We start from the raw sequence: 18622 nt of genomic DNA on the forward strand, positions 1-18622 counted from the left end.
GCGCAAGCTATTTCCGGTGCTCCTCCGACTCGTAAGTGGGCAGCCATGATTGGCGCTGGAGACACCGGCCCAAGGCGCGGTAAGTTTGCTGACCCCTGCACCAGCTTTTTGGATTGTCCTATTACATAACTGGGATGCTGGTGGCACTGTGATCCAAACCAACAAGCCTCTCAGGCTTGGCGACAGGGTGAGCTCCCATAGCTCTGTCCCAGCTTCTGCCAACCTAGCAGTTCAAAAGTACACCAGTGCAAGTAGATAAATAAGTATCACTTTGGCGAGAAGGTAAGCAGCATTCCCCTGCACTCTGGCACTCGTCACGGTGTCCCATTGCGCCAGAAGCAGTTGTCATGCTGGCCACATGACCCAGAAAGCTGTCTGTGGACAAACGTCAGCTCCCTCGGCCTGAAAGTGAGGTGAGCGCCGCAACCAGTCGCCTTTGACTGGACTTAACCGTCCGGAGTCCTTTACCTTTATGACCTTCATGTTGTCTATGAGAAGGGAACCTTTTCCTTTTGTTTCAGGGTCTGTTGAACTTTGTGGAGGATGGTGTATTTATTTCACTAAGCAGGAACAGGCTGTGCTTTGGTTCTTAGTAGAGAGCTCTGCAGATGCAAATGATGGAGAACAGTGGGGTCATGGCCATTCCTTGTAAATCTCCCTCTTGCTCTCCCTGGTAGATGATCATATCCATTTACAAGATTAGCAGGGTTATTTTTATTTCCTAAAACATTTATATTCCACTGTTCCATATAACAAAAAATGCCATGGGGGCTGCTAACAGTGACTAGACACCAACACAAAAGGTTAAAAGTGTAGCATTACATAAGAAGCATAGTAGGAAAGGTTGGGAATGATGGGAGATCAGTGAACAAGTGACAGGCAAATGTGAACTGCTGTCCAGGGGGAATGGGACAGATTTTATCAGTAAGGATTATTTAGATGTAACATATATAAAAATACATAGATCTGTGTAGAGCTGAAAACTTACAAAATGTAGTTTGGAAATTATTCATATTCTAACTGTATTTTTACCGCTCTAGTCAATAATCTCATCTTCAAGTTATCATCTGCTTGTATTCTTTAGTACATCTCAGATGCTTGATGTGTCTTCTCCTTAGTTTTTTCAATAAATCACTTGGGAGAAGATCCTGACCAGTGAAGGCTTTTATGGTAACTCTCCGAGCATCATCCATGCTAAACATAAATTTCTACACCCCCCAAAAAAGCTGTTCTCCAAATATTTATTGAGTTACATATATTTTGCCTTTTAATGTGAGATTCACAAAGCAGCCTACCACTGGTCTTACAGAATTCTGTTCCATCATCCCCTGGATCATGCATGCTAGGGCTGATGGGAATTTGAATCCAACCTCTGGAGAACCAAAAGCCACCCCAGCACTGGTACAATGAACACATCCATATGGCAAAGCTACAATGAACACAGGAAACTGCCTCTCACAAGCTTTACCACTGGTCCAATACAAAAGCAGCTGAGACATGTTTTGACTGACTAGCTTGTGAACCTTCTACCCTTCCTCTATCAAAGTAGTTCTTACGTTACATAAAGCCTCCAAGATTCAGCTGCAAGTCCAGTGGCACCAATGGGCCTTGTCTGTTTTGACGCTGCAGAACACTTTTTGGCTTTTTTCTGCGATACAAAATTGGGTTCTCCTTTTCGCTCACAGAATAGGACACACCACATACCACTGTTCTGGGTATGTAGTAATCTCTGATCTGATCCTCCACTAATTTAAGGGGGAAGCATTTTTCCAAGTGATGCTGCATTCACCTTCCTAAATGCCCCTCATACATACAGCACAACTGTGTGCTTAGTTTATGCATGAAAAACCCTCTTCTCATGGGCCCCGTAAGCCAGATCTTGGCCTGGGTTAAAAACGTCCACGGCAGAGCCACTCTGCGCACAGTATTGTATCAAACTTAGATGATGCAAATGTGACGCACAAGAACACAAGTCACGGCTTTTTTGTTTCTATATATTTATTTTAAAAGTGAAAATTCAGCAATGGCTTCAGATGGCGCCTCTTGGGGTTTTGAAGTTCATCCCTACAGTAGGCTGTGTGACCTGCAGGTTGGATAGGCTGCCGAAGTCCTGGAAGAAACACAGAACAGGGAACACTTAGCAAATACACACCAAGCAGATTTCAGTGTTGATAAATGAAGAGGGCATTCCCTTATCCTGACTAGCTGCAGGAATGTCATTTAACTTTTGAGACTAACTGAAAAGGTGCACAAAACCGACACAATAAACGAGAGCACTTTGTATTTGTGGAGAACACAATAACGATCCCCCAAGCAGTCTGGCTTAGCCAACAAGAACCAATGACCCATTTAACACTGCAGCATTCAAGAAAAATGCCCCCAAGAGTAAATACTGCTGCCTGGCAGTGTGACTCTTGGTACTAAAAAAAAAACGGCACGCACAGAGAACATTGCATTGACAGTGATTCTCAAGAAGTAGCTATCTGACCATTAGAAGAGCAGTTCCAATTGGGAGCTGTGCCTATCCCCTTGCCCCACTCACCAGGAGCTTCAACATCTCCTTGGTATCAGGGTCCACTTCAATGATCTCCTGATCCAGGGCAGAGACCTGATGGGGAAAGAGGTAAGATTTGGTTTAAATAGTGGTCAACAGACTATAAACACAATTCACATCAGTACAACACAGCACATGTATGTGATAAAAACATTATACCAGACAATGGTTCCGTAGTCTGCTTGAGGCCACTACTAATGACTGGCTTAAAAGAAAAAATGGAGGAGCACCCCAAAACAGTGTGCCAATAGCAATATCAAAATACACACCAGTCCACGAATATGATACTGGAGTGGATTTCTCTGGTATGGGAATGGGCTTTGTACAATCATCACCCAACTTTACAGTCAAAGTTTTCATTCTGGTGCCATCAGTCACACTAATCCCTTAACTTACTAAGGGAACACATTTTAGGATTGTAACATATATATGACAATTTCCCTCCATCTATGTAGAGTTACCATTCATTAAGTGCACTGTGACACCAACAAAGGTTGTGAGCCGATAAATTCATGCATAACATGCTAGTAGTACCAAATTAGATGGAGCTACAGTCAAAACTTCAAGATTTGGGCTGCCTTGCACCATGTTCTGCAACTTTCAGAAGAAAATAAAAAAATTCCTAAAAGGAGCAGAATCTTCTTGACAAAAGCCTACCACCACCAGCTACAGAGTTCTAAGGATAGATCAGGAAAGGGAAGTGATAGGAGACAGCACTTGGCCATCACACACAAACACCCCAGAGTATGGCAACTGGGAAAGTATTTCATAGTTCATCAAAGTAACCTGAAGGGCTATTTCTATTGCTCCATTAAATACCCAGATTCTTGGTCTTCCAAGCATACACAAGGATCACCCATGACAACTGCTCAAGGTTTAATAATCTAGCCTTATATTTACCAAAATACCAATTAGAAACATCAGACAATGACACATTTGAAATAACATGATTTTACATAAACAGAGGAGCCACTGCAATAACAGCAATCTTCAGCACATGGAAGCAAATTACTGGGCAGGAAACATGGACCAGACACTCCTCACATTTCACTTTCCCAACTGCATCCTAGAAGTCATACCAGTGGTATCCTAACTAGGTGGATAATCCATCAGAAACAACGCTAAGTCCCCAGGAAATGACTCCAGTCTTGGTTCATTCCAAAAGTACCAAAGGTCTGTTGATTACAGGCTTCTTGGATCTTGCTTTTTTAGTCAGAACAATGGTAAACATCTCATAAAACTTCTTCATGCTACATTTTTAACAAGGCTAAGCACCCACATTGCTTGTATTGGCTATTCTCAATAGGATCAATAAATATGCTGCTTTAAACTGTGAAAAGGCAAGTTGTGAATGAACAAAAAGCATTGGTCTTGTTCCTACAAACATTTGTTAAGAAAGTCAACCAATGCCAATGCCAGAGCAAGGGAGAAACTAGCCCATTCCTATGCAGCTTAAGTGAAAAGCCACATCAATCAGATGTGCCTAAAAGTGAAATGGCAGCCTGTATTCAGTCCTAGTTAACTAGGGTTCTGGCCTAGAATTTGGCTACAAGCAGTCAGAAAAAACACTGACATTGAAAGTTATTAGAAAAGAAATGGGAGTGTTTTACTGAGAGGTTGTGTACATAAGCTGTTTTGCTCTGATGCTTCTCTGCAAAGAGATTACCAGCCACTATTTTTGAAAATCAGGAGTAAGGTTTTTGTCATGACACAGGTAGATACAGTCCAGCAAAACTGCCCCTTATTACTAAGAGGCATTTTTTAAAACCACAAAAAACCACAGCATTTGAGAAGTCTCAAGCAGTGAAAACCACACTTACTGCATTAAGCACACACAAAAATTGTCTGAAAAGCTCAGGGTTTGCAAGGGATGGAAAGAAGCCCCCCAAACACGGGAAATGCTTTCAGGAATTCTCTGCCTGCAGTATCAATGATCAGGCCACAAACAACAGGCCACAATCACTTTCGATGCAGGTTTGTCAGTCCTTCTCAATGTCAGTGAACAAGCACAGCATATCCTATCTACTGGACACAAGCTGCTGAGTGCCATAGCTCAAGCTTCCATGCTATTCCACCTGCTAGTTACCTGAGGCTAGAGCTGAGGGGAAGCACATTCTGGCATCTGCCAGTAGCCAGGTGATCTAGGGCCAACTAGATGGCTGCACCCCTTGCCTTCCAGAAAGATCATAGCGAGGGGAGATCAACCTACTCCCATCCATTTGCCACTGAAGAAGCAACTGTTCTGAGGCTTGCTTTCCTCTTCCCTCTCCATTCCTTTTGTAAAATTTGTATTAAATATGGGCCTGTGGACAGGGATTGTCTCAGCTAATAATGTAAGTACAGCACTTAGAAAATGGTAGGAACTTTGTAAGTGTTACATAAGATTACAGACAGCCTGTATTAGACTAGGTTCTATACTCTTACCTAAATGTGTCCAATTCTCAAGGATCAACTCAGACAACAATATGCAATGCTAGTTTCAGATCCACGTATGCTATCCTGGTGCCCATCACCCTTTTGAGGCATTCCTAACAGGCTTTCAGCATTACATTTATGTATATTTCAAAGTTGCAGCATAATGTATGTCTAACAACGTCACCTGTGACCTGGTTTGTTGAACACTGGGAGATTGTAGTTGAGCCAGCAGTAAGGCCACCCAGGTGAATGCTGCATTTCTTAGAGAGCACGTACAGTATGCAAAGTGTACTGGATCAAGAATGTCAAAATAATACATGCAACTTCTCAAAGCATGCAAAAAAAAAAGAGAGGCAATAGATTCCTTGCTATCTGAAGAGAGTGGAGAATCTATGCACAAGTAACTCATCTGAGCTTTCAAAACCTACCTCAGGGACATAGTTGTCTCTTCTTTCTCTTTCCTCTTCCTGCAGTTTGATGGAGATGCCCCTAACTGGTCCTCTTTGAATACGTTTCATCAAATGGGTAACATACCTGCAAAGAGAGGGGTGTCTGATTAAGTTTGACTGTGATTCTCTCAAGTACCATTAAGGAAAAACAAAACACACACACAAGAAATAATATTTCACCCCCGTTCTAAGCTTCTGGCTAATTAAGGAGAAGCCCACAGTGAGTGTCTGAGAAGCTCAGGGTTTGATAGGGATGAGAATTAACCCTCCAAACACGGGAAATGCTATCAAGAATTCTCTTCCTGCATTATCAATGACCAGGCCACAAACAAGACCAAAATCACTTTCGATGCAGGTTGTTGAGAAATGTGTTTATAGCTCACTGGAACCTCCCCAGAGCAGTTGGCTGTAAGATTTCCATTGTTTCACCTAGCATGTGCTAGCAGGTCAGAACCAAACAACCTACCCAGCAACTTTATTCCGCAGCTTTTTGCTAGGGATGATGGCGATCTCCTCACATACTCGCTTGTTTGTGTGGAAGTCATTCCCAAGACGGGTATAGTATTTTTCAATTATGACCCGGGCGGCCTTTTTCACCGTCTTTGTGCGCACTCGTCCCTGGGAGGGTCAAAGGACAAAATCAGCAAGATGCAACAGAATGACTACAGCACAATAAATTTTGCAAGGAGTTTAAAATATTCAGCCTGCCCTTTCCTGTAAAGAGTGGAAGAATCCCCAGGCAGCTTCCCTCCCAATGGCCCTATCGACACAGACCCAGGTCCAGAACATGGTGCACTAGAAACAAATAGGGAGCAGGGGCAAGATGTGTGCAGCCTTATCTCAAAAGGGTTCAGAAAAGGTGACATCGGTAGAAACAGTCCCTTTGAGGCAGTCTTTCCCAAGCTGGGGCCCTCAGATGGTTTTGGCTACAACATCAATCAGCTCCAATCAGCATGGCCAAACACCAGAGGATCATGGGAGTTGCAATCCAAAACTCCTGGAGAGGATGGGACTTAAGAAAAACATGCTAAAGCTTCACATCCACAACTTTTTTACTGATGTCTAAACTTCTGCCAGTTCATGCAACTGCATTTAATATCTGTATCTGAAGAAGTGTGCATGCACACGGAAGCTCATACCAGGAACAAACTCAGTTGGTCTCTAAGGTGCTACTAGAAAGAATTTTCGATTTTGTTTTGTGCTACATACAAACATTATGCCTTGTGTCACTGCTTAGGCCATGGTTTGGCAAAGATGATACAGAAGCTTCTAAACTTGGGGAGCAGCTTCAGTAACTCATACAGCACGGGTTCAGCACTACCCATGCATGGCCAGAAAACATAAAAAGCACCAATACCCCCCCCCCCCCCACAGCAGGGAAAATGTCTCAAACTAGCTGTAGGAAAGTCCCTGCCCAGCCTTAAATGGTCCACAAATGCAGGTGGGTCACATCCAAATGAAAGGGTGAACAAACCTTAGGTGCTTTGGCAAGCGGAGGGGAAGAGCCAGGGTGGGCTACTTTTCAACAGCATTTTTAATGGTCGGGCAGCTAAGGTCGAGGTGAGAATACCTTATTTAAGAGACACACTCCAGACACCTTTTCTCCTATACCTGAATCATAAGCATAAAATCCTCTGGAACCTTTCCCTAGTACGCAGATGCATTGCTGCACACGCATATACACATGCTTCCCCATCACGCCAAAGAGCAACTTGATTCTGCCGGATTTCTCACCGTCTGACAGGTGCTCGGGGAGCAGGGCGCCCCAAGGTCCGGGAAGAGAAGGCGGCCACCCTATACTCGGCTCCTTCCCAATCCCTTCCTCTCCCATCGCGAGTGAACAGAGGCCTACGAACAGGGTGCACGGAAGGCCTTCGCCGCCATGACAGAACCCGATCTCCCGCTGGATCTCACAGTCGCCGCCCCGCACCCCCCGCTCTGCCCCTAAATACATGCAAGGCCTGGCCGGCCTAACTGCGGCCTTGGAGCCTTCACTCAAGGAATGCAGCCATCTCTATACCGGAAGAAACAGGGCACCCCCCACCCACCTTCCCCGCCAAGCCGGGTTCAGCCCGCAGGGACAAGAAGTGGGGGCTTAGCCTCTGGACTACCGACCGGGCGACCTGCAGCCCCCTCCGCCGGTGCTAGTTCCACCCCGCATTCCCTTCCCAATGGACCCCCGGCGGCGGATGGCTTCGGATTCCGCCGCCCTCCTGCTCACCATGTCGACGGCGGCCGGTCCAAAAGAGGGCAAAGCATGCCGGGAAGAGAGCTATAAAGCGCTGGGGGCTAGAAGGACCAACCAAGGGAAAGGACGCCGCGCGTCTCCTCAGCGCCGCCTAGCGGCACGGAGGGAGCTTTTTACAGGCCGGCGTGATATAGATGGAGAGAAGGTCGGGGCGTTCTGCAGCAAACCTTCACTTCCGGCTCATGTTGGACGAAGGTGACTGAAGTTGTAGGAATCCATTCAGATTAAAATGCCCGCTTTGCGTTGAGGTACTTGAAATCGCTCGCTGTTATCTGATTTCATTTATTACTTAAGATATTTATAACCCACCTTTCTCCCGCGCTGGCATTCCCTCCAGAAAGGTCCGTTTCTCGCTTAATCATCGAATGATATAACACAGTAGAGTTGGAAGAGACACCCCGGGGTCATCTAGTCCAACCCCCCTGCAATGCAGGAATCCTGCCCACAGCCGTCCCTGGGTGGGCTCGAACCACCAACCACACATACTGTACCTCTGTGGGCATTGGCAAATGGATGAGTTTAGTCCAGGCAGAGCCCACCCAAGGCATTTTGGCATCTGAAATGAAAGCACGTCAGAGTGCAAGTAGATAAATAGGTACTGCTCCGGCGGGAAGGTAAATAGCGTTTCCGTGCGCTGCTCTGGTTCGCCAGAAGTGGGTTAGTCATGCTGGCCACATAACCCAGAAGCTGTACGCCGGCTCCCTTGGCCAATAAAGCAAGATGAGCGCTGCAACCCCAGAGTCGTTCGCGACTGGACCTAATAGTCAGCGGTCCCTTTATGTTTAATAGATTTACTGCCTCTTTTTAGCTGTTGAATGGATCTCCACCTCCTGACAATTTGGTTGTCACAAGACGTTTAAATGAACAGGAGCCCAATGGGGGTGGGAGAGGGGGTGGCAAATCATCCCCATCTAACATAATTTCAGTTTTAGGAGTACACAGTTATTTCAAAACCTTGCAATAAAATCTAAAATCTGCCGTCCTTTACAGCCTTGACAAGACGATTAATTTATTCAGTTAATTAGTCACTCGGTTTATCAGCATCAGCCCATTTACTCTTGTTCTCTGGGCAGTACATAAAAATATACATTTTAAAAACAATTTCAAACCACACACACACACACACAAATACACAGAACACAGTGCCTTTTTTCTACTCATTTTCCTACTCAAAGCAGCACTAAAACATGTTAGTGTGGTATAGGGGTTAGGGTATTTGATTAGCACCTGGAAGGAAAGGGTTAAAATCCCCATTCACAGGAGAAGCTCACTGGGTGATCTTCAGCCAGTCACTACCTAGCCTACCTAGATAAAATGAGGACCATACCCTCCAACATTTCTCCGGTGAAAATAGGGACGTCCCATTCCAGAACGATAATTTTACTATTTATACCCCACACATCTTATTAGGTTGCCTCAGCTACTCTGGGTAGCTTCTAACATATAAAAACATAATAAAACATTTTTTTAAAAAAAACCTTCCCTATAGTACAGGAATGCCTTCAGGCGGCTCAGGGGTTGGGTAATTCCATACCCTCCAACATTTCTCCAATGAAAATAGGGACATTCTGAGGAAAAGGGGGGCATTCCAGGATCACATCATAACCAAACTAGGACAGGTTCACTAAATCAAGGACCTCCCAGGAAAATAGGGACACTTAGAGGGTCTGGAGGAGGGAAAACCTTGAGCTCTGTGGAACAGAGAAATAATAAAATTTTATTTAAAATAAAATAAAGAAAGGCTTTTTCTCAGGGCAAAAAGAGTTCCGTTGTTCTTTTAACCCTACTGCTGGGCGGTGGATGTCCAAAACATTTTTGTAAATTATTCCCCCCCCCAGTTGATTCTTTTAGCCATAGGCTTTAAACCATTATACTTTTTATTCAATCAATCAATCAATCAATCAACCATTCCTTCTTTAAGAATAAAATTCTTCCAAGGTGGCTCACAATAACAATAATGTCACAAAAAACCCACCACAAATATGCATGATTAAAATGTAAAACACAGTCAATGTCAGATGAGAAAAAAGTATTTACTCTGCACCTAAAGACTACAAGAGAGATTGACTTGACTGAATTCATTGGGAAGGATGCCACACAACTCTGGAGGCACCACCACCCAGAAGGCTCTGACCTGCTATCAGCCAACCTAATTTATACTACTGACAGACAGAAGAGCCTCTGAAGCAGATATTAGGGGCTGGGCATATCATATGTCCAGCTGTATTTGATATCTGGAGGCCAGAGGTTGACAAAGGCACATGGAATCTGCTTTATACTTGGCCACACTACTTTCTGATCTCGTGCAATATTGTTTAGTCTGACCGGTAGAGGCTTTCCATGGTCATCATAAGAGAAGGAGTTTTTCCATCACCTTTAAAGGGAAGATATCATGGACTTAACTGGGAATCTTCTGGATGCAAAGCACGTGCCCTGTCAATGAGCAACAGGCCAGAGCTGCTTTCATGCACCTTGGCCAAATAATTTCATCAAAGCTTTGCAGAGGAGATGGAGAATCTGCTCAGTAACTCACCTGATGTACCGCAACACCACTCAGGAGATTTCCCTTCAAACGAGGGAGCCCTCCTAGTCCTTCTACAGCAAGGTTAAATGTTTTTAGTGGATGAAAATGCTGCCTTCTTCTCCAAGTCCCCTGAAGCAGGCATCAGGCTGGTCTCCAAAGGTCTGGTGTTCCCCCTTAAGCGTACAGAGGTGCGAGGTTTGCTGCTGATCATCATTGCTTCATCTCTGGGCTTTTCAAGAGAACCTCCCCCTGCCAAATCCACCCTGACCAACGAACCATCAGCATGCCTGGGGCAGAAGCCTCCAGATGCAGTCTTGGCCAGCAGAGAAGTCCCTTTGCTGAGTTGCCTGGCCAAAGCCTCAGACTGGGATAGCACATCTCTTTTTCCCAAAGAGGAAGGTGAGCATGTGGTGGTTGTTATCTCCTCTTCTTGGGTGGACTCACTCCCACTTCCCCGAAAGCTCTTGCCCATTATGCTGTGATTCTTGCTGCTGAAAGTTTCACGGGTTCTGCTGGGGTTCATCCTGCCAGAGACTGAAACGGGAATATGGTTGTTCTGGGTTGCCTGCCTCCTTCTCCCATTCCTTGCCTGGGAAACACAATGCTGATGGTTAGGTACCTCTTAGGTGTGCAGATGAGACAGAAAGGGTGGGCTAGTTTTATAAATGGACTGAAGTTTTCACTGTCACCAAAGAAAACCAAATACCTTGGTGGCGAGGAAGAGCAGTGTGTTGCTGTCAAAGTTTTACTGTAACTTATGAGTTGCATTATTTAGCTCTGCTCCGCCAATTAATTGCCGGCTCTAAGCACACTCTGGTCCCATCTACTTTTGGGGCACTCCCACCACAGCCATGCAGGGTACAGAGCCCTTTTTGCACCAAAGCAGTATCTAACTTAACAATAATAAATAACTGATTGAAAATGAATGGTATGTCAGTATGATAAAGAACGAGGTGCAGTGATCCTGTTAAGTATACCTTCCCACTCCCGCCATTTAATTGCTGCTGTGACATTGTGAATTTACTGTTTGGTTTTGCTATTTAGTAAAGGTTGATCATGAGTTCAACAGCCAACTTCGGTTCTGGGACTACTCCAAGTACATACCCATGTATCTTTTCAGGACCCAGAATGCAACTGGAGCATCCCATAATGGGAGCCTTGCCACGTTGCCACTAAGGCAAAGAAATAAGTGGCGTGTTCTCTTGCTATAGATGTTTACACATTGCCTAATAATGTATATTAAGTTGCCCCACCCTTAATATACTTTTAACTCACCTTTAAATTAATAGATTCAGGTATCGTGTCTGAAGAAGTGTGCATGCACACAAAAGCTTACACCCAGAACAAACTTAGTTGGTCTCTAAGGTGCTACTGGAAGGATTTTTTTAAAAATTAATTTATTTATTTTACTATAAATTCATATCACTGTGATGGTAAACTCCTAGTTATTCTTTGTAAAGGGGTAATGCACGGGTGCAGAAATCAAATCAAGGAAATTTTTAAAGATGGCCGCAGACCAGCATAAATAGAACTAAAAATGAAATTGAAACATTAAGATCGGCCTTAATGGATCTTACATTCTGGGGTGGGGCAACCACCTCAATCTGATATGTGTTATTTATAGTAATAAAAAGCACCCTGGCCATAAGAGTGGGGGAGAAAATCCAAGATGGGGGCAATTCTGGTGATTTTCCGCAACCCTGAGTTTCGGTTGGGACCAAGCTTTTAGCATGGCAGCCCCTGCCCTGTGAAACTCCTGACCTGTAGAGCTTAGGCAGGAAGTGCCCCTGCCTTCTTTTAAAGCTGAATTTTTTAAGACAGGCCTTCACAATACATATTTTTTTCTTTTTAATCTATTGCTGTTTCACTGCTGCTTCAATTATGTTTTACATATGTTTATTGATTGATCTTCCTGCATTTTATGTTGTAATCCACCTTTATATACTTTATGAAAGTGCGGGTTAGAACTCTTCAAATAAACAGAAATAAATAAACAAGTATTGGTGGGCACAGGGGTGGGTGTGTTGGCAGCCCTTAGGCTAGTGTCTGTTAATAGGAGGGGGACTGTAGATGGATTTTCCTCCTTCCACTTTCCACGACCAGTGCAAATCCAGCTCTTATTACCTGGCAGCTCACCGTGCCACGGGGGTAGCGGGCAATGCTGCTACGGATTAGCTGCTCCTTGTGCCAGTCTTGCTGCCAGTGTTCCTGAGCAAGTTCTGACCTCCTTCCTTCCAGACGCTTCGCCAGCTCTTGGTTCTCCCAGTAGATGCGTGCAAGATCACGCTGCCGTTTCCCCCAATTCAAGCTGTACGGGGAAGAGCAGGTCACAGGAGAGGGGGGTGGTCTTCTTTTAAAGGAAAGGAAAGGAGGAGCTGTGGACCTCCAGAGCTTGCAGGACTCCAACTCTCATCAGCCCCTGCCAACATAGCCAGTGGCCAGCGGTGATGGGAGTTGGAGTCCAAAAGCATACAGAGATCCACAACTTCCTCATTCTATCTTGAAACCCTTTATTCCAGATCTAGGTTTCTTGCACTGCGTCCTGGCCCTCTTTGAGCCACAGCCAGCCCCAAATGACCTGAATTCAAATGGCATTTGCCTCCACCCCCTTGCTGGAAATAGCTTACTGATGTCGGGAGGTACCCTTGGCATTATTTCCCCTTCCACTATCAAACTAGAACTTGGATCGCTCTGGCATCTCTGCTGAACCTGCCCTAGTCACTATTTAAGCCAGGGTTCGGAAAACTTTTTCTTTTGTCAAGGACTCCATTTTCTCACGGGTGACCTGCCGGCGACCACATGCTGATGGTGGGCAGGGACAGGGCTATAGGTGTTCAAGGCTTGTCCTCATCCTCGTTGTGGCGTTTGCCCATTCCTGGGGAATATATGAATGTGTAGGAGTGAGTAAAGGGTTAAGTGGCTGACCCTAGGCTGACCAATGAAAAGCTGGAGGAGGAGCTTAGGGGCTTTGAAACCCAGCATAGAAGGGGGTAGTTAGGAGTTGGTGTTGGGCAGCTGGTTAAGGGCAGTTGATTGGGACAGTTGGTTGGTTGGTGGTTGGTGATTGTGAGGGTTGGTGGTGAGGTAGAGTGGTGAGCGTAGGATCAAGACAGGGCTGAGATAAGAATAAATATATACCAATGTAACTAATATCTTAAGTTTGTTGATGTTTAAAATAAACACTTATTGCTTTGTTCAAATCCAAACCCTGACTGTGACAGTGATTACAGGGGGGGGGGATCCTGGTTGGTGGCAGCTTAGTGCTGTGGTGGCACAGGGATCAATAGATTGTGAAAGGTCCGGGGACCCTGTGTGATCGCCACACTCGTCCTCCTCTCTCCCACCCCTTTCCCGCTTCCTTGTCCCCCCACCCACCCACAATACTAGTCTGAGGGCCACTAGTTGCCCATGCCTAATTTAAACCCACTACTTACAGACCTGTGAATGCAATAGAAGTTCCAGTTGTCCACCCGTCCCTGCGACTGCTTGATGCGCCAAAGTTTGGCAGAATGTAAGCGGCTTTCCTGGTCCCGAACAGCTTGGCGCTCTCTTTCCAGCTGAAAACACACAACATGAGAGGCTGATGGCAATTTAATTTTCCATCTGGAGATTTGTTTGGCCGAGCCAAAAATATGTGAGCCCAACAATTGCATTCAGTTCTGGAGTGCAGGAGACCACATTTCATTCATCAGACGAATACTATGATTTGTGATTGCCCCATCAAGGCTGTATGTCTGGTAGGTCTTGAAATTATTTGTTTGCATATGCAAGGGGCAGTTATCCCAGGATATCCCCAACCCTCTTTGATATGAACTTCTGAATTGTGACTGCAAAAACAAGCCCTCATTGAGCATCCTGTTCAGTCCATTCCACAATACCTGGAGTTTCTTCAAATTCACCTGAAGATGCAAATGTGTAGGTGGGGCTTTTGTGTTGATCACAGGAACTGCTAGCTCCACCTGCAAGGTTGAGAGAGTGTCAGGAATAACTGAAGCTAATGATCTGGATTCATGCTGTTTCTTGAATTTCTTTGACCGGTCAGTTTAGATATGATGATAGCATTGTTACAGCTCACAAGAGCTAGACATGGCTACAATTATACAGGTGAAACTCGAAAAATTAGAATATCGTGGAAAGGTTCATTTCTTTCAGTAATTCAACTTAAAAGGTGAAACTAATATATGAGATCGACTCATGACATGCCAAGCGAGCTATGTCAAGCCTTTATTTGTTATAATTGTGATGATTATGGCGTACAGCTGATGAGGACCCCAAATTAACAATCTCAACTTTGGGGTTCTCGTCAGCTGTACGCCATAATCATCACAATTATAACAAACAAAGGCTTGACATATCTCGCTTTGCATGTCATGCGTCTATCTCGTATATTAAACTCCAGTAGCTGATGAAAACAATTGCTTACCTAAATGGACTTTTCTACGATATTCTAATTTTTCGAGTTTCACCTGTATATTTTAACAAGATACCCAGATGTATCATGTCAGCAAATCAGGCTCAAAGATAGGATGACAGGAAGCTGTGTTATGTCAAGTAACTAGACCATTGGTACTACTCAAATTGTCAGGGAGTGGTTTCAAACAGGAATCTTCTCCCAGTCCTGTTTGGAACCGCTGGGGATTCTCCTGCAGTGTTTAGGTGCAAACAGCAACAAAACCCATGAATGACTCATTCTGGGGCTATTTAATTGCACCCTGCCATGGGGAGTAGGTCACCCTTTGAGCCATCCCTTGGGAGAGCTGCAGGAGTTTGGAAAGCTCATCTTGGAAGATGTTTTTTTGGCATTTGAAATTTTCATCCAAGTCCAGCTTCCTGAGACCCAGGGTGAGAGTCTGGTGATTTAAGCCACCCTGACATTTCTAAAGGAGAAGTGGAACAGAACAAAGCATAATGATAAGGCCGCAACATTTAATAATTTTATTATCAAGTAAAACATGGCCCCAGTTAACTGAGCAGCAGATTTCAGCCACTTTAATTTTTTTTATTTTAACGAAGTACAAGTTATTGTAAATACTGCTGATGGAGAGCTCTACCTTCCAAGAGGCATCCCTTCCTGCAAGGGGAGGGATGAGATGTCTCTTCTGCATTTACACCCGCTGCAAAGTATCCTCTAAAACAGATGGCTCTCCATATATTGTTGGACTCCACCTCCCATCAACCCCCCAGTGAGTACGGCCAATGTTCAGGGATGATGGGAGCTGTAGTCTTAACAGCATCTCTAGTGCCCACAGGTTCTCTACCTTAAAAGTCTTTACATGTGTACCTGCCCACCACCCCACCCCACTCCCTACAGCTTGCTTTGGGGGTACATGTGAGGAATATGCCAGCTGTAATAAGACACCCCAACAATATCCCTTGTGTAGTCTATAGTGTACCTTCCTGCAGTGCTCCTGATAACTGGCTTTGTCCCATTTCTCCTGCAGGTACCTGTTGGCTGCTGGTAGGAGAGGCTGGTAGGCTCGGTACATGCCTCACAGGAAGAAGCCCTGTATAATCTGCTGACAGCACTGAAGACAAATGGCTGGAGTGACCCAGCTGGGAAAGAGGCAGGCAGCTCCACTGGGTCCTAACCTCCACCTGTTCTCTGGGATAGTTGATGCCTCAGATGGCACAAACCCTGCACAACCCTCAGCTGAAAACAGAGCATGCCCTCTTTTTCATAGGCCTTATGCCAAGTCAAGCTGGTGGCTTGGTCCACAAGCTTTGTTTAAACAAGAATGTCGATTTCAAATTGTATTCAAATTGTTTATTTCTTATATTGTGTTTCATTGCCTTAGAATTTGAATTCTTTGAATGAAGCTAACTGGTTCTAAAGTGCACAGAGGAGGCACAGCATAGTCTTCATAGCTAGCCTTATGCTACAGGAATTTGTCTAATCCTATTTTAAGGCTGTTCAAGTTGGTGGCCGTCACTGATTTCTTAGGGAGTGACTGCCATAGTTTAACTTCCAACGTTCAGGTGCATTAGCTGTCCAGAGGTACCAGTGTTATGAGACAAAAACTTCTCTCTATCCACTTTCTCTATGCCATGCAGAATTTTATAAACTTCCATCATGCCAACTCTTACTTGCTTTTTCTCAAAATGTTATACATGGGGCTGCCTCTGAAGATGGTTCGGAAACTTCAGCTGGTGCAGAATTTGGCGGCTAGGCTGCTCACCGGAGCAAGATGTCTTGAGCATATTACACCGATCCCAGTCCGACTGTACTGGCTGCCAATTTGCTTCCGGGCCCAATTACATGTGGTGGTTTTGACCTCTTAAAGCCAAAATGGCTCAGGACTGCAATACTTCAAGGACTGCCCCTCAAGATATAAACTGACCCAGACCCCCAGTCACCATGTGAGGCCCTTCTTTTTGTGCCTCCTCCATGAGGTCTGGAGGTTGGCAACATGAGAACGGGCCTTCTCTGCAGTGGCTCCGTTTGTGGAATGCTCTCTCCCCAGGGAGGTTCCTCTGGCGCCTTCATTATACACCTTTAAGTGCCAGGCAAAAACATTCCTCTTCAACCAGGCTTTTGGCTAACATCATATATCCTTTTGAATGTGTTTGTGGGACGGGGTTGGGAAAGGAGGCAATTGTTTTGTTTTTGTAATGTATATTGCATTTTATATTGTGTTTTTATGCTGTGAACTGCCCTGACGCCTACAGAGGAAGGGCAGTATACAAATTTAATAAATAATTGTCTTCGTAGTAGTAATAACAATAATAGGCCCCAAGTGCTACCACCTTTCTTCATAGGGGGGTTACTCCATCCTCTTGATTATTTTGGTTACCCCTTTCTGAACATACTCCAACTCTGCACTATCTTTTGAAGTGAGGTGACTAGAATTGTACACAGTATTCAAAATGGGGTCAACACCAGATTTGCACAGCAACACTGAGTTTTATTTTCAATTGATTTTTCCACCCCCACCCCCCAATTCCCAGCATGGAATTCACCTTATTCACAGCTGCTGCACACTGGGACGTGCTGAATGCCAGCTGGATACGCTTCAGTTTGTACATTGTTGACAGCTTTTGAAGCACTACATTCACCTGGAAAACTGCTTCTATTATTAAGTAGTCTCCAGAAGCAGAAATGGGATCACACTTCCATCACATCCTGACGTGGCAGCCAGCAATTAGGGTGTCATGAAACAGTAGCATTTAGATGACGGCTTTGTTTTCTTTATATTACAAAACCCTACTAAAATTGTATAAATTAAAAATTGTCCGGCTTGCTCTGAGCAGCCACTCTTTTTAAATGCTCTTTTTATGTATGCCTGGCCCCGGAGAACACAGATTAAAATTAACTTTTGTCTGGGATGACAGTTGTTTATTTGCCAAATGTAAATGGCAATCACTCTCTTCACTTATCTTAATGTCTCATCTGTTTTTTTGATGTGCTGAGAGACAGAAGCTATATATGAAACTAGGATTTGAGCCAATACATAATTTGAGGCTTTGCTGCTATGGAAATTATATTGCCTTGTCCACCTGACAGTGGCAATCTGGTCAACTCTGGCTCGGGAAACCACACGGTTTGCAAGATCACATGCCTCTCCAAAACATACTTTTTTCTCAAGTCGGAGTGGCTGGTGCCCACTACGATTGGTGGGGCAGAAGACCCAGAGGCCAACAGTAAATGGAGTCAGAGCCGACAGGGCCCAGTCAACCAATTTCAATTTTTGCTCCAACCTTCTTCCTCCCTGTGTTCTGTAATGGCAACACTCAGATGAAAGTTCCACCTGTACTATAATTTTGAAGCACTGAACAGTCATGGCTTCACCCAAAGAATCCTGAGAAGTGTAGTTTAACAGTACCAAGAGAGTGAGGCTGCCCCGTTCTCCTCACAGACGTACAACTCCCAGACTGGTTTAACAATCAAACCCTCTTCCCGGGGAATTCTGGGAACTGTAGCTTTCGGAGAGAAATGGTTGTCTCCTAACAATGCTCAGTTCAACCAAATGCAGTTCCCAGGATCCTTTGCAGGAAGCCATGCTTCCTCAAAGTGGTGCAATGCTGCTTTAGAGAGAATGGTTTTACAGAACGAAGGTCTGTTTTCACAAGAGCAAGAATGCCAATGGTCAGTCACCACCACACAGAGCAGGCTTCTGACACAGGGGACGCCACAGCTGGCTTCCCCCACAGGGTCCACTGTCAGCCTCTCCCAGGGTGATGCTGCAAAGCCAGGTGTCATCACCATGGAGCATTCCTGGGCTTCATTCATTATTCACATGCAACTCGGGTGGAAACTTGATGCCTTTGCTGGTCTAATAATTCACAGGGAACAATGCAAGCCTTTGAAAGGGAACGTGGGCCAGAAAAGGCAGAGGCTGCTTCAGTGCACCCACCAGCATGTAAATAGATTCTGGTTGCTTTTGTACTAGCCCTTTCCCTCTAGAATTGCCAGCCTTTGTTCACTTTCAAGTTTC

The 18622-nt window shown here is 44.9% G+C and overlaps 1 protein-coding gene and 2 non-coding genes across 3 annotated transcripts; all 3 read right to left on the bottom strand.

Annotated features, from left to right (window-relative positions):
- Positions 1-1980: 1980 nt before the first annotated feature.
- RPS17 (ribosomal protein S17) lies at positions 1981-7775 on the bottom strand. Its single transcript, XM_033167289.1, has 5 exons — positions 7640-7775; positions 5885-6036; positions 5398-5503; positions 2543-2608; positions 1981-2110 (listed from the first exon to the last, which is right to left on the bottom strand). Exons 1-5 carry the CDS (start codon positions 7640-7642, stop codon positions 2030-2032), a joined length of 408 nt encoding a protein of 135 aa, XP_033023180.1. The 5' UTR covers positions 7643-7775; the 3' UTR covers positions 1981-2029.
- LOC117057225 lies at positions 4397-4530 on the bottom strand. Its single transcript, XR_004427810.1, has one exon. It is a non-coding gene; the product is annotated as a small nucleolar RNA SNORA71 (small nucleolar RNA).
- LOC117057226 lies at positions 5644-5775 on the bottom strand. The gene has a single exon (XR_004427811.1). It is a non-coding gene; the product is annotated as a small nucleolar RNA SNORA71 (small nucleolar RNA).
- Positions 7776-18622: the final 10847 nt, after the last annotated feature.

Source organism: Lacerta agilis, chromosome 13 (assembly GCF_009819535.1).
Source record: "Lacerta agilis isolate rLacAgi1 chromosome 13, rLacAgi1.pri, whole genome shotgun sequence".
Lineage (NCBI taxonomy): Eukaryota > Metazoa > Chordata > Lepidosauria > Squamata > Lacertidae > Lacerta > Lacerta agilis.

Excerpts from the sequence above, each read along its gene's own strand:
- RPS17 (XM_033167289.1), bottom strand. Across the intron at positions 2,609-5,397 it reads GAGACAACTATGTCCCTGAG|GTCTCTGCCCTGGATCAGGA; the intron begins GTAGGTTTTGAA and ends TTTCCCCATCAG. Across the intron at positions 2,111-2,542 it reads AGGAGATGTTGAAGCTCCTG|GACTTCGGCAGCCTATCCAA; the intron begins GTGAGTGGGGCA and ends TGTTTCTTCCAG.